Source organism: Leptonotus elevatus, chromosome 4 (assembly GCF_054856555.1).
Source record: "Leptonotus elevatus isolate MCC_2025b chromosome 4, RoL_Lele_1.0, whole genome shotgun sequence".
NCBI lineage: Eukaryota > Metazoa > Chordata > Actinopteri > Syngnathiformes > Syngnathidae > Leptonotus > Leptonotus elevatus.
Window position 1 is genome coordinate 11,588,803 of NC_141242.1, and position 15,851 is coordinate 11,604,653.

Here is a 15,851-nt window from a genome sequence, read left to right on the forward strand (position 1 = left end):
ATAAATGTTTTTTTTTCCAATTTTAGTTTTTGTTATTTTGTTCATTTTCGCTAACAATAACAACCTTGGTTTGGAGCTGATTTTAAATTTTAAATTTTTAGCTGTTGAGTGTGTTTTAATGAGTTATGTTTGGGGCCTTCAAAATACATATATTGGTGAGTTTTCTAAGGAGGGGTGTGTGGGGGGGGGGGGGGGCATGTTTTGTGACTGGAAGCGATTGTCTACATACTTCCTCATTCTCACACACATTGTCAAGTGTGCGACCTCCCCAGCGGTTCAACGTTTGCAACAGTGAGAATAATGGCCGCCTGGAGGAGTTAATGGTGGTGTGAATTACAGCTTATTGTATTAGGCGGGTTGGGGGGGGGGGGGGGGGTTTCGAGGAGGCGTAGGGGGGGCTGGTGTTTGCCGAACAAACAGTGCGACCGCTGTGTTATTCCCACAGTGGACTCAGAGCGAAGCCGAGCGGAGAAATGTTTCCTGAGCGCGGTGGCGGAGAGTCCGTGCGAGCAGGAAACTGAAGTACAGCAAAAGCTGACAGCTTCAAACAAAGAACGACACTCAGGCCGTCTTTTTGTCGTTTTGGGCCCGGCGCAGGTGGTCGGGAGGTCGCCAGTTCACGACACAAGATCTGAGGCATATTTCTCTTAAATAGTGTTTTTTGAAACTCGTTTTCTGGCCCTTTCGGCCTCCTAATACAGTAAAATTGCACATTTTCGAGTGGCCTTTTATTGCGGGCAGCCTAAAGCACACCAGTGCAATCTTCATGCTGTCTGATCAGTATTTTGAGGATGATTGAGCAAAGAAGTGCTCACTAACACAGATTTGGACACATTAGTGGAAAATGAAGCAAAGATGAAATTCTGCATTTATATTTTTCTTCAGTTTAAATGGAGATAGATGGATGGATGTGTAGACAGATCAATCGATTGATTGATAGATAAAGATGATTTATTATGATATCAGATATCATATCAGGCTGATATCAGCCTTATTTGGTACCAGGTTCTGGAGTCAGTTGGCTGCACTGAGAGAAAAGGGGTGAATAATTTCGCACGTCCAACAGTTTTTTCTTGGTAAAAAAAACCAAAAAGTTGAAAATATCATATACAGTGGAACCTCGGAGTTTGAACGTCTCTGAACTCGTACAATTCGGACTTCAACCAAACAATCGGAGTAAAAAATGCCTCGGAGTTTGAACTCATTTTCGGAGTTCGAACACCCAAGCAAAGCAAGCTAAGCCGAACATACCTTGAAAACGGGTAAACGAGCGAAGCCGAGTGAAGCCGAGCAATGCCGAATGCTCACGTTGCGGTAGTTGAGGTGATGCGCTGCTCATTTTCAGTCAGATCGTGAGTGCATTTAAATTTTTCCACGACAATTTTCTTCGCCATGTGCCCAAAGAAAGACAACAGTGCCAGTGGCAGCAAAGAAAAACGTACAGTGCTACGAACTACAGTGGAATTAGGAAGGAGATTATCGCGCCGTTGTAACTACCGTGACTACTTTTGTAAATACTGGCACGAGGCCCCCCTCTTAGCTGTTCAACAAGGTGCCTGATGTTAAACAACGCACGCAAGGACCGCATAATAGTCTAACAATATGCCCAATGTAAAATACACAAACTCAGCACTGTACTAAAGCTAGCATTAACATAGCATTTATCATCCACTGATGCCATCACACCACAACAGATAAGGTAAGGTATTTTTATTGTTTAGATACTGTACTGTACTATAAATGTAAAAAACATAAATATAAATTAAAATAGGAATGTTCTGTTTTTTGGAGCTTGGGAACGGATTAATTGCGTCTACATTATTTCCTATTGCAAAAAATGTTTCGGAGGTTGAACAATTCAGACTTTGAACACTTCGCAGGAACGAATTATGTTCAAACTCCGAGGTACCACTGTATATTATTTTCTACTTCACAAATATGTTTCACTTGGTGTTGATTCTTCACAAAAAAACTTGCTAACTGTTTGAATCCTCAAAATGTGCCAAAAGGTCAATAAGTTCAAGGGGAGCTCATACTTTTGCAAGGCATTGTACTTGGACGGAAATATGGATGATAGATATATATATATAGTGGAGAAAGCTATTTTTCACATTGAATGAAACATCTGACACTGAGATCTTCGAAGAGCATTGCTCCTGTAAATGTTGGTCAAATTCTAGTGCGTGTGCGTGTGTATTTGTTTGTCACACACATCGCACACATGAGAGTGCTTGAGTTCCGAGTGAGTGCGCGTGTGAGTGTTTGTATGCGTTGATACTTGGTGAAGAGCCTCCCGCATGTTTTTCATACGTCACGCGATTCTTACAGGTGCGCTTTTCCCGGTTAGCCTCGCCGCACGTCAACCTGCGCTTGGACTCACAACCCGTCACGTCCTCGGTGGCGCTGCTCGACGGCCAGGGCGGCGGAGCACTGCTTGTGACCACTGGAAACAAGGTGATGTCATCAACATTCAAAACTGAATATATACTGACAGTGAGGAATATTTGTTCCATGATGCAAATGGTAGAGGACATACTGACGTTTTCTACCACATTTGGAATTCTACCAGATCACCAAAGTGCCCCTGATTGGCCCGGGCTGTGGTCATCTGACGTCCTGCACTTCCTGTCTGCTGTCTTCACGGGTGACAGAGTGTGGTTGGTGCGACGGCCGCTGCACCCGAGCTCACCAGTGCCATGCCCGGTCCGCCTGGACGCAGGACTACTGTGTGCCCATCATTACCAAGGTAACACTTAGAAGTAGTTTGACATAAAAAGTATCCTCAAAGTAACAAGGAGTACCGGTGATTAGTCTATAAGTTACAAGACACAACTTGAGTAAGTAATCCCAGAAGTAATTTGAGTTAGTAATTTGCATCGAAATAACAAGGACTAACTTTACCAGGAAACAACTTGAGGTGAGCTGTAGCATACAAGTAAGGAGGAGTTACTTGAGTTATATGTAATGGTAAGTAACTTGCACTTGAAAATAACTTGAGATGGGATCTAACCAAGATGTACCAGGAAGTAGCACATGCAGGAAGTAACTTGAGGTAGTGAGTAACCTGGAAGTAACTTGCTATAGGAAGTAACCTCAAAGTAACGGAGGAACTTTTACCAGAAAGTATGGTAAGAAGTAACTTCAGGTAGGAAGTGACCTAAAAGCAAAAGTAACTTCCACCTGGAAGTAACTCCAGATATGAGGTAACCTCGAAATAATGTAGCTGGAAGTAACTTGAAGTCAGAAGTAACCTAAAAGTAAATAACTCACGCTTAGAAGTAACTTAAGATAAGCAACTTAGAACTTCTACCAAAAAGTAACTTGAAGAAAGTAAGTAACCTACACCTGTGTTAATAAGTATTAGGAGGTAATTTGTACGAAGAAATTTGAGCTAAGGATGTGAACAAGGAGGTAGCAGAGCAGCAACCTGTACCAGAAAGTAACTTGAGGCCTTAAGTAACCCAGGATCATCACAGAGTAACTTGCAGCTACATGTAACGTGCGCAAGTAACAACATGTACATGGCTATAACTTGCACCAACAGTGAAAGTAACAGTAAGTCACCTGCACTTCGAAGTAACTTGAAGTAGGAAGCAACTCAGCAAAAAGGAAGTCATTTGATGTAAAAATGTATCCAGCAGTAGAATGTCGCAACTCCTACACCTAAATGTAATCAAGTAGCAACCTATAACAGGAAGTAACTTGAGGTATTAAGTAAACCAGCAGTAACACGGAGTAACTTGCAGCTGCACGTAATTTAGCCAATTAGCAACGCGTCTCAGGGGGTAACTTGAGATAGTAACAGAATGTAACTCACGGCTTGGTAACAGTACGTCACCTGTGCTGAGATGCAACACAAGGTAAGAACAAACCACCAAGGTAACCACAAAATGGAGTTCTTCTGTGTATGTGTGCTCGTGGGGCAGCAGGATGCCTTTTGATGTGTGTTGCTGTGAAGCGACGTGATACCGTCACAAATCCTGTTCCCAAACGTCTCAGATGACCCGCGTGTGGAATGCTGCTTGTGGAAGTGTTTGGACAGTATTCCGTCGAGTCGTGTTCCGTGGCCCGTTTCCAGCTCCGACGGAGCTTCCCCGTCGACGCCGGTGTTGTTTTTGCGTCGTCCGCGCCGACAGAAGATCCACACGCCCCGCTGCTTTCCTTTTGGCCACAAAAGAACCTGAGAAAACACTTTTCATCTTCTTTGCAGAGACGGAATGCGCATCCAACATTAAGCACACAACATTAGCAACACCGACACAAGCCAATCGCATCCAACGAAAACATTTTAGTATTTTGTTGACGTTTAGATATGCACATTCCATTTTGACCCTTTGAAGATGCTACCCGCAAATTTATAATGCCAACAACGGTTCAAAATGTTGCTGTATATGGACAAAACACTTGGAGAAAGAAGGAAGTTATTAAGAAGTCAAAGTAACAAAGTAACACGCGGTAACTTGCACCTTACAGAAACTTGAGTTAGAAAGTAAAGCAAGTAACTTGAGCTAGGAAATATCCCAAAAGTAACGGGAAGTTACTTGTACTTAGAAGTAACTCGAAGTTGAACATAAGGGAAGTAACTAAAGATAGTAAAGCCACCTCGAAGTAACTTCAGCAATAAGTAACTTGAGGTAGAAAGAAACGAATCAAAGTAACTAACATCAGGGCAGGGCTGCTCGATTATGAAGAAAATATTAATCACGATTAAGTTGGTAATAATTGCAATCACGAGTAGGACAATCATTTGTTTTTTGGGGTACAAAACAAAAACATGGGAACATGTAAAAAAAATATATATTTAGAATTTAAAACACTATAATTATGCAAGTTCCTTTTGAACCAAACAAGTTTTATTAAATTAGTCATTTTAAAATAAAATAAAATAAAAGGGTGCAAATATTTTTCTATCAACAACTTAAAACTAGTATTAATCATCTTTAATCACCTGAATGTCACTTGAAGCAAAAAGTCACTGACTTAACTCGAGGTAGTAGATGACCTTGAAGTAACTTGAGGAAGTACCTCAGAAGTAATACCTTGCACCTAGAAGTAACTTAAATGGGAAGTACACTAGATTTAACAGGAAGCAACTTGCACAAAGAAGGAGAGAGGAAAAGGAAGAAGAATGAAGTAACCGAGAACTAGCCAAAAAGTAACTTGAACTAAGAAGTAACTTGAGGTTAAAAAAATACCCTACAGGTAACAAGAAATAACTTGTTGAGGTAAGAAGTAACCACAGCAAGAAAAAGAAGTAACTTGTACCCTGAAGTAACTTGATATAGAAAGTATCCCAGTAATAACAGGAAGTAACTTGCACCTCAAAGTAACTTGAGGTAAACGCTAAAAAAATGCTAGCTTGTTTTCTTAACCCACTCGCTGTGTAGCTGTGGATTTTGAGCAGATTGGGTTTCTTTTACTCAATCTTGGGTTAATTATTTTGACCCAGCACATTGGGTCCAAGATTGGATTTGGAAAGCTGAAGCTGGTCGCCAACTTTTTAGAAACTGTTGGTAGTAAAATTTATATTATTTACAACCACAGCTATACTGATAACCTTGTAACCAATTTCTCGGTAGTTTTAAATGATCAAAATCTTGACGTGCTTGTGCGCTAAATAACCTAGCATTAGCTCGGTCCCTTTCCGACCTGGCGCTGGGTTCGCTATTTCACCCAATTTGGCTTACTTTTGACCCAATATTCTAGAACTAACCAATTAACAGGTCCAAGGTGTATGACGGGAATATTTTTGTTTTCTCAGATTTCGCCGTCATCCGGACCTCTCCGCGGTTCCACCGTGGTGACCATCTGCGGCCAAAACTTCGGTTTCGACCGGACGGAGAGCTTCAAGGCGTCGCTTGTGAGCGTGGAGCTGGCCGGCGCCCCCTGCAAACTTCCCAGACAGGACAATCTCAACAGGTCTGAGTGTGTGCTTGTGTGTGTGTTGATGCGACAAAGAGGTCCTATAGGAGCAGCTTTAATGGAGCTTATTGTGTGTGTTAAAGAAGGAATGTTAAGAAGCCCCCCAGAATCCCCCCCCCCCCCTCCGTCCCATCCCAGATTTCCACATTCAGCACATGACTGCACTAAGTGGAAAATTGCTGGGAAAAGAACTCAGCATCCTGACTTCTCGCTCTTGTTTAAAAAAAAAAAAATCCAGCAATTAAAAAGCAAAAAAACACAACTAAAAACACTTGGCAGTCTTTCCCAGTTGCATTCCTCCAGAACGTGATGATGTTGATTGGATTAGGAGTATACTAAGTCTTGTGTCTTCGGGGGGTGTTGTTGTGTTTTTTAGGTGGACTGAGATGGTGTGTTCCCCCGTCTTTGCTGGGAACTTCACCCCGTCGGGACACGCCGTCAAGGTCACCAGTGGACACAAGGTCGCGCACATGGACGGCGCCTTCACCTTCGTGGTAAGAGGACTGGCTGAATCTACTTTTAAAAAGTCTCAATATGAAGAAGAAATAACTTGTAGAACTCAATGGAGAAATAGCTTCATCCAAAATTAATTTCAACCGAGAGTTAACTCGCATCTCCAAGTGACTTTCGTCTTCAAGTAACTTGAAGGTTGGCACTTGTTTGCTTCAAAAGACGTGATGTAGCGGGGGAACACGATCATTTGTGTTGAGAAGTCACTTTGATCCAAAACCGGTTCTTCAAGCGTGATCTCTGAATCCAGGATCCGGTGATCGACAAGATCTTCCCGACGTTCGGGCCCAAGTCCGGAGGCACCATGCTGACCATCACGGGATCTTTCCTGGACGCCGGCAACAAACAAGAAGTTACTGTGGGCAAGGCGGCCTGTATAATGCAGACGTGAGTAATTAACTTCTCACACTCATGGCCTGATTTACTGCGATTGCTTCTGCCAAACGGGCAAACTGGCCGCACAGTTCATTTCCATTAACACTTCCCATTCCATCACTTCAAATTCCATTTTGCTCTTGCAGTGCTTTTTCAAAATTTCCCTTAAATATAGCAGCCTTCCGTCACTTTTACGCCTACTGCCAGCAGCGCACGTAATCTGTTAGATTTCAAATGAGATTTGAGCAAACCAAGCACTGAAAGTGAAACTTGGCGCCCACAGTTTCACGCCAAACATGCTGACCTGCAAGACGCCTTCGCACACGGTGCCGTCGGTGCAGCCCGTCAAGCTGACGGTGGACTCTGTGGAGCGCCACGCCCCCTCGCCGTTCACATACAACCAGGACCCCCTCATCAACAGCATCCAGCCGTCACGCTCCTTCATCAGGTGACATGCTTTTATTATTTTGATTACGACATCTGCCAAGGAAGTAAAAATAGGACGATCTTTCTTTTTAATTCAATTAAATTGAGTTTATTTAATCTAATGATTTCCATGTAACTAACAAAACAGGCGCTTGACTAAATCAAATTGAATTGAATTTAAATTGTAACCTAATTTTTATGTTCAATTTACAAAATGTGATTGAATGTAATTTAATATTTGCTTTTAATACATAATTTTAGTGTTGTGATGGCATCACTATTTGATGCAGATAGTTGTTAACTGTTAAATTTAGTTAGATAAAGTAAAAAAAATATTAGCCCTACTAACAAAAACACATTACATTTTATTTGACTTTATTTAATAAATGTTTGCATTTATTTTAAGGTAATTTTATTGTATGTAATTTGTATTATTTTGAATGTAATTTCTAATTGAATTTAGTGTATTGTTTTTCCATTTTGTTTTATGCTCAATTAGTTTATTTAATCTTAATAATATAAATATTTAATTTAGATTTGACATTTTAATTAATTACAAAATATTTTAATTGAATTAATTTCTATAATACACAATGTAATCAAATGACATGTAATTGCATACCCATTTGGTCCATGCAACTGTATTTAAAGTAGTTAAATTTGCTAAATATGTAACCCAAAAAATAGTGTATCCCACATTTAATTTCATGTTTTAATTCAATGTCATTTAATTAAATTTATTTTTGTATTTTTTTTTTCATATTATTATTTGGTCTATGTAACATTGTTTAGTTAGATTAAACAAATATTTTGTTGTGTCCAAGTAACAAAAACTTGTATTTATCTTGACATATATTTGATCTATTTACTTTTTATATTTAATTTGATTTAAATTCATGTTGTTTTGTACGTGTGGTACGTTTTCTTCATCAAAAAGTCTGTGACGTTCTGACAGCTCGAAGAGGAAGTGCGTGGGAGGTGACGAGCGGCTAAAAGTGCTAACGCTAACAGCTTGAAACTCCCTCTGGGCATCTCACGTATCTCCACTCTACAATGACGCTAACGCTAACCTCCGCTTGTCCTCCCTCAGTGGAGGCTGCACGCTGTCGGCTCACGGCTTCTTCCTGCAGTCGGGCCTCCAGCCTGAGATGGTCCTCACCACCGGGCAGGACGCTGTCGTCTTCCACGTGGTGAGTACCATAACTTGCAGACGAGAGTAACTTCAATGTGGTACTTCCCTGCTCCTGGAAGTTGCCTTTACCTCAAATTAAAGCCAAAGTGACTAAAGTTACTTCTAAATGCAAATTTCATGTGGATGTACCTTGTACCAGGAAGCAATTCAGTACATTTGGATATTTATTTCTTTATTTTTGTCTCATCAGATTTCAGTGTGTAAGTGTTTCCATGTCAATCTAATCTTTCCAGGACCTTCACAATAAGTAGCGCTGGTTGATGTAACTATTGAGTGAGCCGGTCGGCGAATAAGAAAGTCTCGCCGACTTGAATGGAGAGCTCCAGCAACGGACGAATATCTGCTGCACTGTCAACTCAAGTCGCAAGTTGTGGTGACCGTGGACAAGTTAGTCGTACACTGCTGGAGCTCTCCAATGCAAGCCGGCGAGACGTCCTTGTTCGCCGAGCCGCTCACTCGACCAATGAAAGGCAGTTTGCAATGGCAGAGTCCAACCCAAGACACGCTTAGGACCGCCCCCTCATTTGAATAACATTTTGTCCTGGCAGTATGGACCAAAACTGCCAAAATATATATATTTTTTAAATGACTAAATAAATAAATAAATAAATGACTAATAAAAACGAATATAAAAAATAGAATTGAAAAATTAAATACAAATGTATTTATTTATGTATATATATCTATAATGTTGTTTTTATTTTCATTTATATTTATTTTTTGGATTTAATTTTCAAATTATATTTGTTATAAATCCGTTTTTATTTTCACTTTTAGTCATTTATTTATTTATTTAGTCATTTATTTATTTAGAATTTTGGCAGTTTTGGTCCTCCATAACAACGAGGTCATGTGCACCAGGAAGTAAGTTGAGTAACTTGAAGTAACTTTTACCAGGAAATAGATTACACAAATATATAACTTAGGGTAAAACATGAAGCAATCTGTAAGTAATTTGACGTCACCCTAAGTAACTATAAGCAGGAAAATAATTTGCTGCTGGAACTAACTGAAGGCAGAAAGTAACTAAGAACTTGTAACTTGGAAGTAACTTCAACCACATTGTAACTTGGGGTAAAAAGTAACTGAGAAAGTAACTTGGAAGTTACACCGTAACCAAGAAGAAATGTGGAAACGTGTACCAGGAAGTAACCTGGACCAAGATGTAACAGGGGCTTTAAAGTTACATAGAAAGTCACAAGTTAGTTGAAGTTAGTGAGTAACTAAGAAGTCATTTGTAGCAGGAAGTAGCAACTTGCTGCAGGTTAGAAAAGTAATATAGGAAATAAAGTGGACATTATAGCACCAAAGAGTAACGTATAGCAGGAAGTAAGATGTCTTTCTTTATATTAATTTGGATCCAAGGTCTAAGGTGACTACTCGTGGTTTCCCCACTCATTCCAACTGTCAAATTACTTTCAGACTTTTCAGTAATTACTCACACCAAGAAGCTCCCGCAGAAGCCTGTGAAGACGAATAGCAATAGGAAAGGAAATGAAGTGTAGCCTCGCGCGTGCGGCGCATGGAATTGTCATCAGACGTCCTCACGCCCACTTGGAGGAGAAAAGACTCCGGTGTGTTGATGTGGACGGAAAAGAGCTGAAGTTCAATGGAAGACGGGACAAGCGCAAAAGACAGGAAACGTCTGCTGCGCTTGTCATTCATGCCCAGTAGCTCGGCGAGGTCTTCAGGATGTTCTGGATCTCCTCAACCCCACCGGCCACACTTTATACTACTTATGCATCACACGCACGCACGCACATGAGCGAGTCAGGGCTGCGTGAGAGCGCGTCAAGCCGGGTTTCCATCGACAGCTAAAAAAGCTGATTTGAATTATATGCTCGCATCTTAAAATCTGCAGTTTTTTTTGTGCTTTAATCAATTGTCATTAAATACAGAAAAGTACCAACAAGCTAATTAAAATGTGAAATAACTGTATTTATTACATTTCATGAAATAATTTTATGATCACTTTATTTTTTTGTTTTGTGCCAGAATTATTGCTGCTTTCAACTAATGGAATACATGAAGGACTGAATTATATTTAGTAGTAGTATTTTTACAATCTGAATGTGTTAATTATAAAATATTGTGTTGAAATAATTGAAAAATAACTTGAAAAATTCATTAATTCCACATCATTTTCTTTGCAAAGGCACAATATTCACATTCGACGTCATTGTGTTAGTGAGTGAGGTTCCCTGCATGTGAACTTATGATGATCCAAGGATTGAGTTACGCTGCAGTTGGCGCTCCGATCACGGCGTCGAAGATTTTTGGAAAGGGAAAAAGACACTTTTTATCGGCTTTGCTACGACTCAATAACATTTCACGTTAACGAGCCCTTCTTCTTCTTCTTCTTTGTTCCGGAGGCCTCCACGAAACGCCGCCATTGCCTTATCCGGCATTACAGCAGGAGAATATGCAAGCGCAAGCGCGCTTCAACTAACTTGACTACACTGTGTGTGTGAGTGGGTTAAGTTACATGCAGTAAAGTAACTAATGAACTTACCCAACAACAACCAGGAAGTCATTTTTACCTGGAAGTGGCATTGTGAAATAACTTAACTAAGATGTAACTTGCACCAAAAAGTAATTTTCTCCGAGAAGCATGTTTAGTTAAGATGTTACCTAGGAAGTAACATAGAGCTAACTTGTACAAGCAAATAACTGCGTTAGGTTAGAAGTAACTACTAGTGAGTAACTGAAATGTAGCTCGTCCAGGAAGTAACGTGTAAAAGGAAGTAACATAACTTAGAAGTAACTTGAGGTAAAGTAACTTCAGAGTAACTAAGCTTAGCTTGTACCAAAAAGAAATTTGAGGTCAGTAGACCAAGAAGTAAGTTTAGTAAGACGTAACATAGAAGTACTTTGTTCCACAAAGTAAATTTGGTTACAAGTAATTTAAGGTTGTAAGTAACTAGGGAGAAACTAAAACTTAGCTTGTATCAAAAAGTAACTTCAGATAGGAAGTAACTAAGAAATACCCTACCCCAGGAAGTTACTTTACTTACTATATGTGCAATGTAACATAGGAAGTACCCTTAGAAGTAACTGTACTTAGATGTAACTTGAGGTTGGAACTAACTATGGAGTAACAAGAACACAGCTTCAACTGGAAAATAACTTGAAGTAGGAGGTAACCAAGAAGTAACTTGTTCTGAGCGGTAACTTGATAAATTGACCAAGTAACCAAGAAGTAACTTGTACCCCAAAGTTATGAGCACCTAGATGTAACTCTCAAAATAACTTGTTCAAAAAAGTAACTATGCCTAGCAGTAACTTGGACCAGGAAGTAAGTGTGCTTAGAAGTAACTTGAGTTTTGGACTACTTAAAAAGAAACTTGCACCTTCAAGTAACTACAGATGTGACCTAACTTGGAAATAACCAACAGTAACTTGAGGTTAACTAAAAGTAACCAAAATAGTTTGTACCAGGAATGAACTTTGGCGAGGAAGTGATCAAGAAGTACCTTGTAACGAGAAGCGGTGGCCCACTAAGACCTGGCAAAACAATTGCATACGTGTGTGTAGGTGTGTGTTTGCCTGCGGGAGTCTGTGTGGAGGACGTGCTGCTATGCTCTGCGGGGATCTTATCTGTCACTCGACTCCTGTTAAGAGATAATATGGGAATTTGGCAAACAAACACTACAACATGTCATCACACTCACAAACACGCGCACGCGTGCGCACACGCACAGTCTGATGGCCACTGTTTGACCCGGGACGGATGACTTTTCCGACTTCCTATGGGAAAAGTGTTGGACTGTTTTGTCTATTTGCGCTGTTACCACGTTCATTTATTAAGCTAAAAGCCTTGTTTTGGAACGTCCTGCTTTCCCCGGAGGAGTGCTGAGTGCAGCGCTTTGCCGTGGCGGAGGTCATTTGCATACCCCACAGAGAGTGACGTGTCAACACTTGAAGTTGTATTATCATTTCTCTTCTCTTTTTTTTTTTACTGCACCTGCTGGGTGACGATACCTCAAACCATGCTGAGCAGGGCGAGGGTGTTGATACTTTAGGATTACATGCGTCACCAAAGTGCGCATATAGGAGTGTATACTGTACTACATATCTGCATGTATGACATATATGTACAGTTTGGAACTCGTGTATTGCACGTTATAAAAACAAGTGCTTTAATGCAGACTCTTTCAGTTTCACTTTACAGTAGGCTGCCCTGAGTAAAAGGCCGCTCTAAAATGTGGACTTTTACTGTATTGCCAGTCATTTCCAATGCATTCTGGGAAGTAACTCTTCCTAACACCTGCGCGTGAAGATACCAAAAAACGCAGAGTTAGGGCCAAAGGGGTGAAAGGGGATCTGCCGGAATGTTCCGTCCGTCTTAACTTTCCCACATACATAAAAGAGATCTCTCATTTCCTCTCCTGCACCAGTGGAGGTTCCTGCACCGTTCGTTTGGGCCGGAGCAAGAAAAGCCTGTGTTTTCTTTCACAATGCGAACATTTAGCCGCAAAACTGAGCACGATTGTGCATTGAAAATATCAACAATGGGACAAATGTATCACCTGACAGGACAAAGACGCCAACGACAAACTGACTTCTTCATCCATCTCTGGCGCAGGGGCGAAATGTCATGTTTCTGTTTTCCCGATGGACAAGGCAAGCTTCGGGTCCCAAAAAGCTGTTTTAGCTGCAAAACAATTCCACAGCGTTGAACAGGCGACACGTTTTCAGACAGGTTCTTCTTGCTCTTTGCAGTTTGGAAAAGTACAATAAAGTAGCTACACTTTATAAAATACAGAGGTAGTCTCTAATCTATGTGATTGTGCTTGTTATTAAACATGTATTCATTGCTTCTTTTGCACCTTTCCCACATTCAGAGTTGTGTATACGGCGAGAACCGCACTTCTATACAGTGCACCACGCCCTCCCTGGCCAAGCTAGCCCTGCCGCCGCCGGTGGTCACCAAGGTGGCGTTCATCCTGGACGGATACCCCACCGACCAGTGGGACCTGATCTATGTGGAGGACCCCCTCTTCCAGGACCCCAAGCTAACGTCCAAGGACAACAAGAGCGTCGTGGAGCTTAAGGTGAGATCTCAGCAGAGATGTTTGAAAATTTCAGCCCCTGTAGCTAGTTTCACTTAGCAACATCTAATTTGGTAGACAAGTCTATCATGAGTAGACTCACAAAAAAGTCTCAAGAAGTCATGCCTGAAAAGACACACGAGGCCTGCCATTTAGGTTTGAAGCGGACATTTTAGGCTTATTTCAAGAGATACTTAACCCCTGGAGGAATTTTTTCAAAATCCAGCCCCTGAAGCCAGATTCACTTAGCAACATCAAATTTGGTAGACATGTCTATCATGAGTAGACTCACAAAAAAGTCTCAAGAAGTCATGCCTGAAAAGACACACGAGGCCTGCCATTTAGGTTTGAAGCGGACATTTTAGGCTAATTTCCAGAAATACTTAACCCTTGGAGGAATGTTTTAAAAATTCAGCCCCAGACCCAGTTTGACTGAGCAACATCAAATTTGGTAGACATTGCTAGCATGAGTAGACCAACAAAAAAGTCTCAAGAAGCCATGTCCGAAAACACACAAGAAGTCGTTTCATTTTGGTTTGAAGCAGCCATTTTAGGTTTTCTTTACCCATTTTGCAGGTGCACTTATACACAAAAGACAGACACCACTAAATTGTGAAATAATCACTTTTTCGTCTTTGCCTGTGACTGGAGCATGGAAACAAAGTTTGGTGAGTTGTCAGGAGATCTACAAGGTGGCCAAATATGTCAGAATGCTAAGATAGTTTGTTGTTTACTCTGTGGCCGACTGCATTCGCGCTTGCAAACATTCCCACGTGCACGCCTGTTTGGGTCACGCCGGGAAGGAAACAATACAGAAACAAAAACAGGAAGTGGAGTCTGTTTCCCATCTTTTTTTCTTTTTTTTTGATCCCGTCTGTTGCCCAACCTTTATGTCTGTGGGTGTATTATTGTTGCTGCCAAGGTCAAAACACTTGACATTGTCAAATTAACACAATGAAACCAGTTTTTTCTTTATTCTTTTTTTTTTTTTTTTTTTTTTGCCCAGCTGACAGCAGCAGACCCTTCGAGGCAGCTGCACTCAAAGATCTTGGATTCTTTTTTTCTTTTTTTATTCCTAGGCGTGACTTTGGCCCTGTGGTTAGATAGACCTCTTTCTTTCAGCCCTTCGTTGAAGATTACTTTTTATTTCAACCGAACTTCAAACAAACCAAGCAGTATCTGATAAGGTTGAATTGAGCTACTGGGGAGGAAGCTAACCTCCTTGTTGTCATTTTGCGATAGAGCAATTTTGTTTTATGGCGAAAATAAAAACAATTGGATTTGTATCTTGGTTATTTATATGGCAATTTCTTCATACATTTTACAGAAATTGAAATTGCCATTTTGTCTCGTACCGTCCAGTCCTGTCCTCATCTTCAATTGCATAGTTTGGATCCCGGTCGTAAGTGCATGTGTTGAATCAGTGTTTCTGCTTTTACCAGCATGATTTTTTCCCCCCAAGAAGCTGTAGAAGTTTGAATACTTTTGCCACTTGAGCACTTGACACATATAAACACAGTGGTCAACACACGCCGGCCGTGAGTGGCGTGAAGGAACGCTGGCATGGGAGACTCCTCGGCATTTGTCACCGTGACACTTTATTTAGAGGTTGAGAGAGTTCCTCGCCAGTTTCCCTCACAAACTTGTCATGGCGACAGCAGGAAAATTCCATGCAAATTTCATGTATTTGCATAATACATGTAATTTGTTTATTTTATTTTGAGTATGACTGCATGACTGGAGTATTTATATTAATTTATTTTTTATCTGTTTTGCTTAGGGATTTTTAAGGATTTATTTATTATTTATATTTAGTTTTTTTTTTTTTTTTTTATGAATATTTCTTATTTTATTTTTGTTCAATATTTTTGCATCTTTCATCCATCTTCTTACACTTATCCAGAATTCAATATTAATTAAGTTATATTTAAAATTGTTTATTTTCATATTTTCAGCACAGTATTAACTTTCATTTATGGAATATATTGATTAATTATTATGTATTTTATTGAGTGCATTTGTTTATATTAATTAGCAACTAGGTCAAATTAGCTTTATTTGGGGACAATATTTGAAAAACATTATAGTATTAATCAGCTGTTTATATATATTATATTATTTCATTTAACATATTTATTTTATATAAAATCAAAAGTGCAATCATTTCAAACATCATTTTGACTTAGCATATTTGCTTATTTTTAATAGTAAATGTAATCTTTTTTTTAATGCGGGAATATTAAGATAATGTTTCTAATAAAACAATTGTTTGAAAGCTAACTTAATTTGTTTGTCAAAAGTAACTTTTATTAAGTGTATATGTGTGCGTGTACATGTGCGTGTGAGAACAGGTGCGAGCCTCCACTCTGTGTCAA

At 40.1% G+C, this 15,851-nt stretch overlaps 1 protein-coding gene across 1 annotated transcript in view; it reads left to right on the forward strand.

Annotated features, from left to right (window-relative positions):
- The window catches only part of met (MET proto-oncogene, receptor tyrosine kinase), a 55,285-nt gene that overhangs the window by 24,883 nt on the left and 14,551 nt on the right, over positions 1 to 15,851 (forward strand). Inside the window, exons 5-12 of the mRNA XM_086074238.1 lie at positions 2,329 to 2,454; positions 2,570 to 2,746; positions 5,762 to 5,919; positions 6,299 to 6,416; positions 6,683 to 6,819; positions 7,091 to 7,255; positions 8,324 to 8,423; positions 13,270 to 13,479. Of these exons, the coding sequence (XP_085930364.1) occupies positions 2,329 to 2,454; positions 2,570 to 2,746; positions 5,762 to 5,919; positions 6,299 to 6,416; positions 6,683 to 6,819; positions 7,091 to 7,255; positions 8,324 to 8,423; positions 13,270 to 13,479 (1,191 nt within the window). The remainder of the gene's footprint in view (positions 1 to 2,328; positions 2,455 to 2,569; positions 2,747 to 5,761; positions 5,920 to 6,298; positions 6,417 to 6,682; positions 6,820 to 7,090; positions 7,256 to 8,323; positions 8,424 to 13,269; positions 13,480 to 15,851) is intronic.